This window comes from Gadus macrocephalus, chromosome 3 (assembly GCF_031168955.1).
Source record: "Gadus macrocephalus chromosome 3, ASM3116895v1".
Taxonomy (NCBI): Eukaryota; Metazoa; Chordata; class Actinopteri; order Gadiformes; family Gadidae; genus Gadus; species Gadus macrocephalus.
Genome location: NC_082384.1, coordinates 14,924,208 through 14,939,647, shown reverse-complemented (window position 1 = coordinate 14,939,647; position 15,440 = coordinate 14,924,208). Strand labels below are relative to the sequence as shown.

General features: G+C 51.2%; 1 protein-coding gene across 1 annotated transcript in view; it reads left to right on the top strand.

Moving 5' to 3' along the window:
- cntln (centlein, centrosomal protein) overlaps window positions 1-15,440 on the top strand; it is an 86,504-nt gene that overhangs the window by 52,392 nt on the left and 18,672 nt on the right. The window contains exons 16-19 of the mRNA XM_060046688.1: window positions 924-1,456; window positions 4,503-4,587; window positions 6,976-7,063; window positions 7,609-7,922. Coding sequence (XP_059902671.1) covers window positions 924-1,456; window positions 4,503-4,587; window positions 6,976-7,063; window positions 7,609-7,922 — 1,020 coding nt within the window. The remainder of the gene's footprint in view (window positions 1-923; window positions 1,457-4,502; window positions 4,588-6,975; window positions 7,064-7,608; window positions 7,923-15,440) is intronic.

The window sequence follows — 15,440 nt, the reverse complement described above, 5'->3', positions numbered from 1 at the left end:
GAGAATGAGGATTGTGCCGCTTCTCCCCCCCGGCTCCTGTCAGGCCCGGCGTGTGTGACAGGATGGGTGCTCTTAGGGTTTGAAGACATTGTGTATTGAGGAGTTAGTTAAAGTAGTTTGGTATTTCAATTTCTTTCTTTTTTTCGAGCTTGACACAATACAATGACAAGCTGGAAAAGTGTCAATTGCAATTTTGTAAAGCTGCCTTGTACTGATGCTTCAGTGATGGCCAGTGCTTAGATGGCTTGAATATATTACAGTATATGTTAAAAAAAATGTGCCGTCTGCGGGCCGCGTTCCACCAAGACTAACCTGCGTTCACAGTGGCGAATCATCAAGCTTTGGGTGGGCGGTGGCGGTGGTCGGGAGGGGCGAGGCGAGGATGGTGGTCTAATTTAGTTTGAAAGGTACCTTGCTTCACCAGAGGGCAGAGTGGGAGCTCCAAATGAAAGAAGGGTGGACGGGGGGGGGGGGGAACATCGCCTGGGGGTATGAACCCAGCAGGCATCCACTGTTCCCTTAACCGTCTCCACCCGAGATCTAACAAAGAGGCTAAGTGGCCCTGGATGGTGCTTAGTGGAGGGTGACGGAGGAGTGGGGTGCCAGGGGGTCAGGGGTGGGGGTGAGGTTGGGGGTGGGGGTGGAGGGGGGGGGGGGGGTCCTCAAATGGATTCAGTCAACCAGACATATGCTCTTTTATGCGCTGTTAAACACTCCCAGTATCCCAGATGAGAATTGTATGCAGAGTGTCAGATCAGGGACTCCTGGGTTGGGTCTTCTCCTGCCCTCTTGTCTCTGTGTAAACAACGGTGGAAATAAACCGGTAACCCATCCAAGTGAGTTGCTGTCGTTGTTGTTGTTCGTGTTGTGCCGTAGCCTGACCCGTGTCCTCTTAACCCCAACCACCCGCCCGCCCCTTGCAGATGGAGCAACTGGAGCGGAGGATGATCTCCCTGGAGGAGGAGACGGAGAAGCTCAGGCTGGAGAACGAGCACTTACTGGAGGCCAGAGCGGAGCTGACCAACGAGCGCCGCCACCTCCGGGCCTCTTTGGAGAACCTGCACTGCCAGGCGGATGCCCGCGAGAGGGCGGCCAGGGCCCAGGCACTGGCGCAGCGGGAGCGGCACTCGGGCGAGACCCAGGCTCTGGAGGCCCGGCTGGGGGCGGCGGAGAAGGGAGTGGCCCAGCTCCGGGGGCGGGCGCTGAAGCTGAGGCAGGAGCTGGGCATCCTCCGAGCGGCCCGCGACTTCTACAGGAGGAGCGCTGCAGCGGGAGGAGGGGGAGGAGGGGGAGCCGTCGGCGCGGACAGCAGCAAGGTCAAATTCAAAACAGCCCGGCTCGCCGGTCCAGCGCGCCGTAGTGGCCGCCGAGCGGTCGGCCCCAATCAAGCCATCAGCTGGCACGGACGGAGCCCGAGCCCCGCGAAGGACGAATGGGAGGACGTGAGCACGGACAGGTAGCAATGTGCACGCAACACACACACACACACACACACACACACACACACACACACACACACACACACACACACACACACACACACACACACACACACACACACACACACACACACACACAGGGGGGGCCTTGCACACTCCTTTTCCTCGGCCTCATTATTTTCTAGGCAGTTAGAGGATAGGGCTGAGGTGTATGGACTGTGCGGGAGTTGATGGGAGGGGGAAAGGGGTTTGTCTCTGCGCAACATCCAGGGGACAGTGTGCATATGCAAAGCGTGAGCAAATGGGTGATTGAATTCCAGCATCTGTCTAGTTGGTATTCAGGGGCCGGGAGATGATGGCGAGCGAGGATGACGCCGAGTGAGAGAGAGGGAGAGGGAGAGGAGGGGTAAACTACTGTCAGATCCCTTTCTGAAATATCCTGGGACGCCTCGCTCCGAGCTTATTGACTGAAATTTGCATGCAAAATTTGCCACCTCTGCACGCAGAGTTGAACGGGTGCCAGCAAAGCCCAGGGATGAAGTGGGGTATGGTGGGGAGGGGGGGGGGGGGCTGCGATCTCCTTGATACCTTCCAGTGATGCCGCTTCTCCCGCACTAGTCACGCCGCCCTGAAATTGACAGTTTGGCAGTTTGATTAAATTTACCGGTCCTTTGCATATTCACCAACTAACCCCCCCTGCAACCACCACCACCACCACCGCTCTCCCCATCTCCCGATCTCTCATGTAAGTACCCTATAGACCCCCCCCCCACACCCACCCAAGCCTCCCTCGCCGGCATAACCACAAAGTGTAAACACACACACACACACTCCCACACCCCCAGCCTTGTCTCTTCCGTTGTGGCGCGTTGACGTGTAAGCATGCGCTCCCCCCCCCTTCGAGCTTCCTCCACCCCCCCATCTTCCTCCCCGCTCCTCGTTTTAATTTAGTTAGATACATTTTAAATGACCCTGCTCGGCTCGGTACCAGATGTCTACAAGCTGTTTAACACCGTGTAAATTAAGACCCATCCACGGTAATTATTTCATGTATGTTTTATGCAGAAAGCCACTGAGCCGACGTTTATTGAGTGATGGTACAGGAGGTTTTATTTTAAACACTCGGGGGGGTTCAATGATATGTGTTTGCCTTCACTCTTTCTCTCTCTATTTGTCTATGTATCTCTCTCTATTTGTCTCTCTGTGTTTCTCTCTGTGACTCTCTTTATGTCTTTAGCTCCATCTCTTGCCTTCTCTCTCTTTTTTGACTTTTTTTTTTTTTTCTTGGTCTAGCTTTTCCCTTTTCTCTTTCTCTTTATATTTCCATCTTCGCTCTCTCTCTCTCTCTCTCTCTCTCTCTCTCTCTCTCTCTCTCTCTCTCTCTCTCTTTCTCTCTCTCTCTCCTGTGCCCTCTCTCACTTGCTCTCTCCCTCTTTCTCTCCGACGGTCTCTCTGCCTGTCCGTCCCCTCTCTCTCTTTCTCCCTCCTCCTTATACAACTCTTCACTTCCCCCTCCTAACTAATTCATCAGTTGGTAATCCACCTCAGCCGTATCCATGGGAGGCCTTTTAAGCAGTGACTGGCTTCAGCCATGCCCTGCTTCCCCCAACGCCCTTCTGTCTGTGGCTAATAAGCAGCCAGTCCGACGCACACCTCTTCACCCAGACTTAACCGGATTTTATTACTTACATTTCACTCTTTGCACAAGGAAGCCTGAATTGAGACATTGTCTTATTTAGGCACCTGTCAATTGGCCTGAATTGTGTAAAGCTCTTCGCAAGATGTGTTTTACAGTGCGTGCGTAGTGTGGAAAGGCTCATGGTTCTTCCTCCTCTCTCTGGGAGGCTCTGCCTAAACAGCGCAGAATAAAGATGTCAGACTCGTTAAGAATACTGACAACCTTTATTCTTTTATTTTCTCTTTCTTTTTTTCACCTCTGGGTTGCTTCCGTCCTCCAGCAACTGCTGCTGGAAGCTGACCATTTATCTCCACAGATGAGCAGCTTTTGTGTTGGGGTGGGGTGTACAAGGGAGTCCTGTCCGGACAGGGGTTGTGTTTTTGGAGGTGTTCTACACTATGTGTTCTCTATAATTACAGACACCACACCTGCCAAAGGTGTTGCAATATGATTCAAAATCAATCACAGATTTTCCATTGATTGACTACTATTAATAACTTATATTAGAATTATAGATGTATTGCATTAAATTAGCTTAGCACTTAAATTAAGCTCATGGCATACCCTTTTTGATGACCTAGGGAATAATGCATCGGTATAAAAGGACTGATTCTAAACACGTTACTTGTTACCCCAATTATTGCTTGCTTATGTAGGCATCCCATTCGATCGGGTCGCTCCTGGAAGTCATGGTGGGCCTAGCTATAGAGGTGCATAGCCAATGCTGGGCTAAAGGTGCTAGCTCCTAGCTTGTGTCATGTCCAGGTTCGCTCCACTGTCTGTGGTCGTTTTTTTCTCCTCCTCCAACGCTGCCCCCAGGCCCCACCTTAATAAACCCGCCAGCGTAAATGTCACTGGCTTCCACCTCAGCGTCAAAGGTCACTGTCAATAAACCTGTGTGTGTGTGTGTCTGAGCGTGTGTGTGTGTGTCAGTGTGCGATTGTGTGTAGCGCGGCCATGGCGGTGCTCGGGAAGCCCTTAGCGTGTGTCCATCAGGCGCCGGGGCTGGCGCTCCGTCTCCGCTCAGCCGTGCCACGCACACGTCTGTCACACGCCGACGGCTAATGAAGGCCACAGCCCCTCTCATACATGTTGATGCATTCATGATGCTGTCTCTCATCCCCCCCGCCACACACACACACACACTCACATTTACACTCCCGGCTCTGAGAAATTTGACAGGAGCATTGATTTTGTGTTTGGCTGTTTATGTATTAGTGGGTGTGTGGGTGGAGGTACACACACATATTTTGAGCTTGATGTCAAGCTACCCTTAAAAGGTAAATTGGACCTGCAATCCGAGGGTGGTATTGGCAGAAAGCGGAGGGGTTGTCGGTACTACTCTCTGCAGAGACATGACAACGTCTTTCCTCCTATCTCCGCAGTGAGGGGGACGAGGTGGAGTTCTCAGACAGCCTGGAGGGCAATCGCAGTAAGACCAGGAGAGCCTCACGCACCACCCCTGAGATGGTCAGTCGCTGTTGTTTACTTTTTGTTTTTCCATCTTCCATGCATTTCATTTCCAACTTTAGTTACGTTGTGTAGAATATTATGTATGGTCAAGGCCCACAAGACGATTGTTTGACAACATTAATCAGGTTACATAGATGCATCAACACAAATATACACAGCCTGTTTAGGAAGGTAAGACTGTGCTCCCAGCCGAAAGACTCAAACGTGGTTCAAACTTGGACGACTGCACTCTACGTGTAGGGACCCTTGAGCAACACGTCTCAGCCCTAACTCCTCATTCATAACCTCTCATGTATCCAATAAAACAATAACCCTCAGCATCTTTAGCTACAAAAAAAAAAGCCTCTACTAAATGACAAAATGGGTGAACATTAAATCGACCACTGAGGATAAACATCCCAGCTCCCGGACTCTCTCAGCTCCGGCCCGGTCTCCGAGGCTCTGGCCCCGGCAGGCTGGTCCACTCCACACGTCCTCTCTCCCGTGTTCCCCTTCTCCCCCCGCCGCCACAAAATCAATACCCCTTGTCCACATCAAACCTCCTCGCAGCAGGACATGGCAGCCCTGCTGCCCCCTTGGGAGTGAGAGAGAGGTACAGAGACAGGGTGAGAGAGGGAGAGTGGGAGGAAGGATGTGAGGAAGAGAGGAAGAGAACGAGGGGGGTGCCAGATTAAGATAGAGAGAAGAAGGAAGTAGAGAAGAGGGAAGTTAGATGGAGAGAGATAGAGAGAGAGAGAGGATGAATATAGAGAAGGGCGAAGGAAAGAGGGAGAGAGAGGAAGCTGGAGAGAGAGAAGAAGAGGGAGGTCGAGAGGGGAGAGAGGAAGCTGCAGAGAGATATAGAAAAGGAGAGAGAGAAGATGAAGATGGAGAGAGCAGAGGGTAGACGAGAGGAAGATGAACAGAGAGGAGGGAAGATGGAGGTAGAGAGGTTGAGAGAAGGAGATCAGGTAAAAAGAAAGAGGGATTGTACCACCGCCCCTTCCACGGTTCTGTCAGGGATAAAAAAAAAAAACTGATGGAGAGGGAAAGAAGGGAAAGCTTTGGGGTAAACTCTGGTGCACGCACGGTCACACGCGCGCTCTTGTCCCATGATAGAGCAGAACACGGTGGACGGAGCGGGGGAGGAAGAGTGTGTGTGTGTGTAGTGAGGGGGGGGGGGGGGGGGAGTCGTTCCACATGCAGCGAGGAAGCTGTCAGTACCCTTCTCTGAAATCCCCCCTTACTTCTCCCTCACTTCTTCCCTAACACACACACACACACACACACACTCACACACAAAGACACACTGAAACACACACACACACCGTCAGGTCCGCCCAGGCTCATCGCCATGACAGCCCTGGCCCCTGCGCCGCACCGCGTGTCACATGCCCAAGAGCCCCCCCTCTAACCCCCCCCCCCCCCCCACCCCACCCCACCTCTTCTTCGCTCCGCAAGTCTTCTCTCCGTGTGATCAAACCTGCTCCTGATCAAACCCTAAACCAGCCCTCCATATGAAATAAGACTGCTGGGGGGGTGAGGGGGGTGAGGGGGGGGGGGGCTGAGCGGTGGGTGAGGAGGGGCATGGGGGGAGTAGATCCAGTCTCTTTGATGTCACTACAAACGCCGCTACCACAGTCAGGAGTCAGGTGGCGTACACACAGGAACAAACACACCCACACACCCACACACAACAGGCGCACACACGTTCACAAACACACACACACACTCTCACACACACACAGACACACACACACACACACACACAAATATATGCACACATGAATACTCAAAAGCAGGGACTCAGTGGATAAACTCACCTACACTCTTTGAGACGCCAAAAATCCCACACACGCATCCACGTGCAAGCATGTGTGTTATGTTACACACGCTCCATTATTCAATCACACAAGTGATTGAATAAAGGAGAGGGTGAGGGGGAAGGGGAGGGGGGAGAATCAGTGAGCACCTGTCAGAGGCGATAGCCCCGGTGCCAAGAAAGCGTTCTGAATCTAGCGATGGCGTTAAGCGCGGCGCGGTGAATTATTAAAGCGAGGGGGGTGATTTGTCGCGTTGCGTTAAACTGAGTACCCTCTGTGATCACGGTGTCGTTACGAGCCCAGCCCAGGAAGCCTATCATGTCAACCTGTTGTGTTGCATTAAGCGCTCGGCTCTTTAAACAGCTCCTCAGATCCCCCCCCCCCACTGCACACACATGTGCGCTCACTCACACACGCACACACACACACACACACGCACATACATACAGACGCACGCACACACACCCACACACACACACACACACACACACACACACACACACACGCACACACACGCACACACTGACACAGAGACACATACACACAGTGACACTCACTCACACACCACATGTTTCCCTCCCAGCCGTACAGGTGCACGGCGGGCTCGAATGTGGCGTCGGAGAGGGCGGAGGACGAGCCGGGCAGAAGGCACGCCAGTGGTCCCAGTCCAGGTAGCCCGCGTCTCCCCCCCCCTGGTTCACAAGCCAGGCTCACTCGCAGAACACCTAATCAATGGCTAATCAGCTTGAAGGGAAACACAGCGCTTGCACACGCACATCATCCCAGTCGGAACAGGAATCCGGGTAGAAAAAAATAATTTCTTCAATTTCAATTGCTTTTTTTTTAGGATTGGCTTTTCTGGAGCTGTTGCAAGGATAAGGATGGAAAATATGAATTGAACGCAAAGTTGTCGAGTTTTCTCTGCTTCTCCAATTCGTGTCCACACACACACACACACACACACACACACACACACACACACACACACACACACACACGCACACAAACACACAGGCTATGGACTCCCCAGAGGCACGGTCTAAATCAGGAGATTTGAGCAATGTTTTCCCCTGCACCCTCTCGGGTGGCGTGTGTGTGTGTGTGTGTGTGTGTGTGTGTGTGTGTGTGTGTGTGTGTGTGTGTGTGTGTGTGTGTGTGTGTGTGTGTGTGTGTGTGTGTGTGTGTGTGTGTGTGTGTGTGTGTTGCCTCTCGATAGACGAGCGAAAGTGGCGTGCGCCCGGGGACCAGGCGGAGACGAGCGGGGAAGCAAGGATGAGGGGCGCCGAGATGATGACGACGGTGGCCATGATGAAGAGGAGGAGGAAGATGGCGACGGCGGGCTCCACCTCCACCGCCCTCATCTCGCTGCAGCACCGCGTGGAGTCTCTGCAGCGGCGTGTCGACATCCTGCGCCGCGCCCGCCGGGACGCCACGCGCATCGCCCGGGAGACCGGGCGGGCCAATCGGAACATGGCGGCCCAGCTTGACGCCCTTACTGACAGGCTGGGAGGCAACAAGCAGCTCACCCAGGTAACAACACACCCAGGGGGGGGGAGAGGAGAGGAGGGGGGTGTGGTGGGGGTGGGTGGGGGGGGGATGAGGTAAGTTTAGTTTTTCGCTGTCTTCGAATCAAATAGCTGTCTGCAATCTTTTTTTGTATGAGTCTTTGTGGTTGTCAGACTTGTGGTGTTACATTTGACTATTTCTTGTTGTTAGTTTGTCTCTTTCCGTGTTAAGCACTTTGTCTTGCAAAGAACGTGCAATCTAGGTTTGATTGGTTGATCGGGTGTTCGAGGGGTGATTCTAGGGTGCGTGCGTGGGGCTGAGGAGAGGGGTGTGTGTGGTTGGGTGGGGGGGGTGGGGGGGGGGGGGGGGGGGGGTCGGTAGTGGAAGATCTCCTTTTTGGCAGTCTGTGGGAGGAGCATGTGTTGGAGTTGTGCGCTGCAGCTCCCGGTCTGATCATGCTTTATAAGAGAGCAGCTGACATGGCTGACCTCGCCTGGGGAGGTCAGAGGAAGAGAGGGGTGTTGAGATTGAGGCCCCGTCCACACGAAGCCGATTTCATGGCGAAACCGCAAAGGTCTTGTACGGTTCGGCCTTCCGTCCACACGAAGCCGGCGAATCCGCTGACCGAAACCGCAAACTTCTGAAACCACCCTCGGAGGTGGTTTCAAATCTACCCGGTTTCGTTTTGGATTCGTGTGGACGCCCTGAAACCGACTGAAACCGTAAACCATGACGTCATCGCCCCACCCTCGACCCTCTAGCCAATGACTGTTAAGCCCGCGGAGTCTCAGAACTCACAACAACAAGGATTTCTGTAGCAGAAGCAGCGCCCCTTATGGGCCTGGAATGTGTACTACAGCGTTTCTACAGATCTACCCGGTTTCGCTTGGCTTCGTCTTTACGGAGATACTGCGAAACCGGATAGATCGAAACCGTAACTGTTTCGGCTTCGTGTGGACGGGGCCTAAAGGTAGTGCTGAGGAGGTTCTCCCCCCCCCCTCCCTCCCCTGAACATCTCTCTCTTTCCTGCGCTTTCTATTTCGTTCTTTTTCTCACTAGTTCCTGCTCTTTCGATTTCACTATTTCTCTCTCCTTATTTCTAACCCTCTATCTATCTATATAACCGCCCGCTCTCCTTCTCTTTCTCTCTCTCTCTCTCTCTCTCTCTCTCTCTCTCTCTCTCTCTCTCTCTCTCTCTCTCTCTCTCTCTCTCTCTCTCTCTCTCGTTCCCGCTCTCTTCTATTATATAAACAGATATGAAAGAGAACTTGTATACGTATTGAAGCTTGCAGCATGGGGTGCATAGATCAGTATACATTGCGAACCAAACTATATATTAATCCGTTATTAGATAGCATAAGAAAAAAAAAATATATAATAATAATCAGGGAGACAGTCTGTCTCTTTCCCTTCTTTCTCTCTCCATCAGTTTCAGAGCATTTAGGGTTAGGCGTCTTGCTTGGGGACACCTCGACACTCTAGCTAGGAGGAGGAAGAGCCGGGGATCGAACTAGCAACCTTCCGGTTACCATTCAACCCGCTCTACCTCCTGAGCTACTGTCGCCCTTAACGATGGGAAAATATCAAATTTAGGAGCAAGTTACACACCGTGTCTAGACGCCTCTCAGGTGGACACGTGGCAGAGGATCGGCAGGGACTAAGCGAACACATTGAACAGCTACCAAACAGCAACAGCCTCTCCCCTAAGCCTTCGGCTGATTCCTGTTGCCGGTTCAGAAAGAGAGAGTGATGAGATGCATCCCTGTGGTAGAGAATCCAGTGCTTGGCGTACGCTTGGCGTACACTTCCCGCGGACATTTTGCCCAGTCAGTTATACCTGTCATACGCAACAAAACAAAAGAACACATTGACATGATGTCAGATGTGGCTTCTCTTGCTCTAACTACAGACAGTCTTGCAGACAGAAAGCCCAGTCACGCTTTGATTTCCTGTTGAGAGACTCACCGTTTCAAGTGGTCCTGTTTTGTATAAGGCACTGCTCTGTGACCAATGCATTCCTTTGTTTAACTTGTGCTCAAATTACTTTTATATGTTATGTAACCATATGCTGCTGGAAGCCAAGCTACCCAGGCTGCTTACTGCTATAACGATAAATGGAAAATAGAAATCTAAATGTAAAAATTGCAGGGGTTTATTTTGGCGAAACGGTGACGCCGTCATACAGCATTGCAGCAGGCCTGTGTGTGCATGTGTTTCACCACTTACATATCATATATGTTCTCCAAATATCTCTCCATCTATACTCTTTGTCTTTCGTTACATCTCCATCTTTCCTCCCCATCTCTCTCCACCCAGCCCCATGCCCCTCTTTCTCTCTTTCTATCCCTCCCCCTCTCTTCCCCATCTCTTGCTTTCCCCTTCCTCTTTCACCCCCCATCTCCCTCTCTCTCCCCCATCTCCTCTCTCTCCCCCATCTCCCTCTCTCTCCCCCCATCTAGCTCACTCCCCCACCCCATCTATATCTCCCCCCCCATCCCATCTCCCTCGCTCTCCCACCATCTACCGCTCCCCCCCCACCCCCATCTCCCTCTCCCCCCCCACCCCCATCTCTCTCTCCCCCCCCACCCCCATCTCTCTCTCCCCCCCCACCCCCATATCCCTCTCTCCCCCCCACCCCCATCTCCCTCTCCCCCCCACCCCCATCTCTCTCTCCCCCCCCCACCCCCATCTCTCTCTCTCCCCCCCCCCCCCTCTCTGTGCTGGATGTGTGAGGCGGCTGGTGTGCTCGGTGGCCCGTGACACCTGTGGCTCCCTCCATGTCCTGAGCGTGTTTACCGCCACCCGCCATCCTGAATGATTTAGTTTGCCGCCCGCAGGTAGTAACCAAGCTCCCAGACACCGCACCGCACACAATGAATAAAACACTGCGTGCGATTCGGCCCCGAAAGCCGTCCAGTGTCATAGGCTGGCCTCTATGGCCCCACTCACATATTCACATATAAATATATAACACACACACGGAGACGCTGGAACAGTTGTTAGTCATACTGGCAGGACGGGGGCCCGCTTGTTGGTCAGCTACCTGTGGCCCACTGGAGACTTGATTATGTGTGTGTGTGTGTGGGTCTTGGTGTGTGTTAAGAGAGTACACAGTTAGTGTTGTATTGCCAGACCTGCACACACAGGTCAGATGAGCCCCCCCCCCCCCCAAGGTAGCCCCTCACTGTCAAGGAGCTGGTCCCCACTTTCCCTGCAGCTGATTACCAAGATGCAACAAGACACACATAAGCACACACACACATACACACACACACACACTCGCTCACACAGGAGCATGCTCATACGCACACACTCACACACATGCAAGCACACGTTCACAAACATACAAACATATACACACATACGCCCGAACACTCACGCACACACACACACACACACACACACTTGCGCACAAACATACACACACTTACATGCGCCCAGGCACACACACACATACACACATATCAACACCCACACACAAACAGAACAGTAGCAGTAATGGCAACCCCATGAATTCTCACTTACACACAAATACCGGACACACACCCGCATCAGCCTGCCCGCATGGACACAGACACAGTGGCCAGTGAGAGTGTCTTGACAGAAGGGCGGTTGTTGTATTCCTGTTTGCTTCCTCTCTCTGTGCTGCAGTATTAATGCCACCGCGCCACAGAGAAAGTTGGACTACAAGACTGACTGGCAAAAGCCATTCCGTGTTGCCCTCACTGGAGAGGCCAAGAGGTGCCAGACTTTGGGTTTGTTCCAGGCTGTGTTGGCCGGCACTCTGGCCAGCACATGCTGCCTGTAATTGGCTCAAGAGGGCCTCCGTGAGGGGGCCCACGTCTGAGAAGTAGCATGAGTGTTTCACACAAGACCTGCCCCTGCTCTTCATCCTGAAGTCATCTTTTTCCTGTTGTTCCTTTTCTTTATTTTTTTCAGATTTTCTTTCTATTTCTCTAAAATTGCTTCTGAATTCTTGGATTTTGTATTTATATTTATTACCCTTTCTGCATTTCTTGCTTCTTCTTTTCTTTGGTCATGTCTTTTTTTCTTCTGTTTTATCATTTGTTGTTTCTCCGTAAACCTTGCTTTTTGGCAACATAACATAGGTAATCCACCTACTCTACACCCAACAGCCTCTATCCTACCATGTTATAGATTGGATTCTGAACCGTGGCTCTATACTATACACTGCCTTTAAAACTGTGTTCTTACGCCACGTGCCAAACGTGGGATTTCGATGCGCCGTAAAGACTGGAGGACTGGTGACGTGAGAGGCGTGGATGGGTCGGGCAGAGAAAGCCTCCCTGGGCCTCCCTGGGCCTCTCTGTGCCCCAGCCAAAGTAGAACACATGTTCAGCAAGCCAGGGACACTTTGATCAGTCAGTCACTGCCAGCAGCAGCAGTAGCACATCTTTCCCCATAGACCAGGAGTGCCGGAGAACACAGAAACCCGGCAGCCAGTGACAAATGAGCTGTCGCTGTACGTCTGAAACAAATCACACAGCTCATCATACTGTGGCACGTTGTACCGTCCTCACCCCTGACCCTTTCAACGTCTCCTTGTTCTCTCTACATCTTTATTCTCCACAGCGTTGACCTGACCGTATTATTATGACGGTGGGGGGGGGGGGGGGGGGGGGGGGGGGGGGGGGGGGGGGGGGGCGGGGGGAGAGCTTGTCATTTGTTTTATATATTTATATGCATACATTTTCCTTTTTCTTTTTTCTTCTTCCCCCTTCCACCATCACCTTTTGGCAGTGCAAGGAGCTTAGCAGAACTTCAGGTGACAGGTGAAGCAGTCTTACCGGCAGTAATTTCACCTTCCTGAAAAATGTGCCGGTCATGCGTATCTTGAACGTACACGGGATCGTTTTGGATTCTGGATTATCCATCTTAGTCCCTTCCCTTCAACCCTGACACACAATCAAGCGCACACACACACACACACACACACACACACACACAAGCACACCCCCTCCCCTTATGCATCGAACAGGTTGGATTAACATAGGATTACAGCAGATGTAAAAACTGTGTCTAAATATCTATATCACATTTAACATTCAAGTGGAATGTTCTAGATCTATTTCACATTGGACACACAAGTGCAAGGTGATAGCTCTAGTACTGATCCTTTTCCAGACCTTGTCTTGTTAAAGGTTTGGTCAAAACAAGGCAGAGTGGGAATACCCTAATGGGGAACCAGAGATGTATGTCATTTCGTCTGTGTGTGTGTCTGTGTGTGTGTGTGTGTGTGTGTGTGTGTGTGTGTGTGTGTGTGTGTGTGTGTGCGTGTGTGTGCGTGTGTGTGTGTATGTGACTTTTGCCTAGGACATCGTACAGCGTCGATATACTGAGACGCACGCCGCCAGATACACACCACCTAGTGTGTGTGTCATTTGTCCTTGTGAGTGTGTGCATGTGTGTGTGCTGCAGGGAAGTGGCTATTTCAGGAGCCTCTGTCTCCTTATTTATCCTTAATGATTGGGTATCACTCGCTACGGCACCGTGGAGACCACTAGCTGCTGCCTGGTGAGCAACCATATGAGAGAGAGAGAGAGAGAGAGAGAGAGAGAGAGAGAGAGAGAGAGAGAGAGAGAGAGAGAGGGGGGGGGGGGGGAAGAGGGAGAGGGAGACTGAGAGAGGGAGAGAGGGAGAGAGAGAGAGAGAGAGAGAGAGAGAGAGATATCCTAATAGCCCCTCAATACATCACAGCCAGTGTCAGAGTCATCCCTCAGCAGGGCTGAAAATGGCCATGAAATCAAAGCCTGTCTTACGAGAAGTGTCATCAATGCCACTCTTAATATGTACCCTACTGCCACTAGTGTGTTCCCAGTATGGCCCTCTGTTAATAAGTCTCTCTCTACCTTAATATGTACCCTACTGCCACTATTGTGTTTCCCAGTCTCACCCTCACTTAGTAAGTCCCTCTCTATCTTAAAATGTACCCTACTGCCACTACTGTGTTCCTAGTCTCTCCCTCTCTTAGTAAGTCTCTCTCTCTCGCTCTCTTTCCACTTCTCTCTCTCCGCTGTCTAAGTCGATCGATCTCAATCTTTGTTCTTATGTCTCTCTCATTCCCTGTCTCTCTTTGTCTCTCTCTGTTCCTTTCTCTGTCACTTACGCCACTGTAATCTTTATCTCTATCTTGTTCATTCTCCCTCCTCTCTCTCTTGCTTAGTCTCACTTTCCATTTTATCCCTTTCCTATCTCTCCCCTCTCTCCCCCCTCAGGGGAGTGAGCCGGGTCTGGAACAAGGCAGAGGAAACCTAAAACAAGAGAGGGATCTTCTATTAAAAGGTGCCAACAGGATATCAATAACCTCCATGTATGCAGAGCAGCCAAGCGACTCCTGGGACTCAGTGCTTCCAACCCTGTGTGTGTGTGTGTGTGTGTGTGTGTGTGTGTGTGTGTGTGTGTGTGTGTGTGTGTGTGTGTGTGTGTGTGTGTGTGTGTGTGTGTGTGTGTGTGTGTGTGTGTGTGCGTGTGCATGCATTTTGACAGTGTTTGCTTTTCAGTTGGCAGTCCTTGATCCACTAACTTAATCACTGCATGACAACTCAAACAGGACTCCAGTCAGGCATGATGTGAGTTCAAAACAAGATAGGTTTATGGGTTTTTCTAAACCCATAGGTTTAGAATTTGAATCACAGAACCTGTATGCCAGAAAGCCACATGCCTTTGAAATAAATTTAACATCACAATCCATAAAAATTATGGATTCATAATAATAGGTATTTTTCTGTTATAATATGATGTTCTAGTTTTTTGCTGAAAGTGATCGACATAGACACCCTAGCTAGAGAGGCAGAAGAGGCAGTCAAGCACAGAAACTGGAGAGACCTGTATGCCACCACCAAAAAGCTTGCAGGAAAGTTTAGTAAATCAGAAAGACCTGTAAAAGATAAGGAGGGGAAGCCTATCCCTGGAGAGGAAGGACAGAAAAGAAGATGGAATGAATATTTTGAGGAGCTGCTCAACAGACCAACCCCAAAGGACCCACCAGACATCCAACAAGCAGACAAAGATCTACCAATAAACTGTAATGCACCCACAAAGGAAGAGATCCGCGAGGCCATAAAGAAGCTTAGGAACAACAAGGACCCCAGGTCCCGATGGTATCCCAGCAGAGGCAATGAAAGCCGACTCGCAGACCATGGAAGAGATCCTACAACCTCTCTTCAAGAAGATCTGGGAAGAGGAGTACATCCCAACGGAATGGAAGGAGGGACACCTCACCAAGATACCGAAGAAAGGTGACTTAAGTAAATGTGCAAACTACAGAGGTGTTACACTGCAATCCAATCCCAAGTAAAATTTTCTACAGAATCATATTGGACAGGATGACAGATGCTGTTGATCTCCAGCTCAGAGACCAACAGGCTGGCTTCCGCAAGGATAGATCATGTATAGATCAGATTGCAACCCTGCGCATCATCCTAGAGCAGTCACTGGAGTGGAACTCACCTCTGTATGTGAACTTTATTGATTATGAGAAGGCCTTTGACAGCTTAAAAACACTCTGGAAGCTGCTCAGAC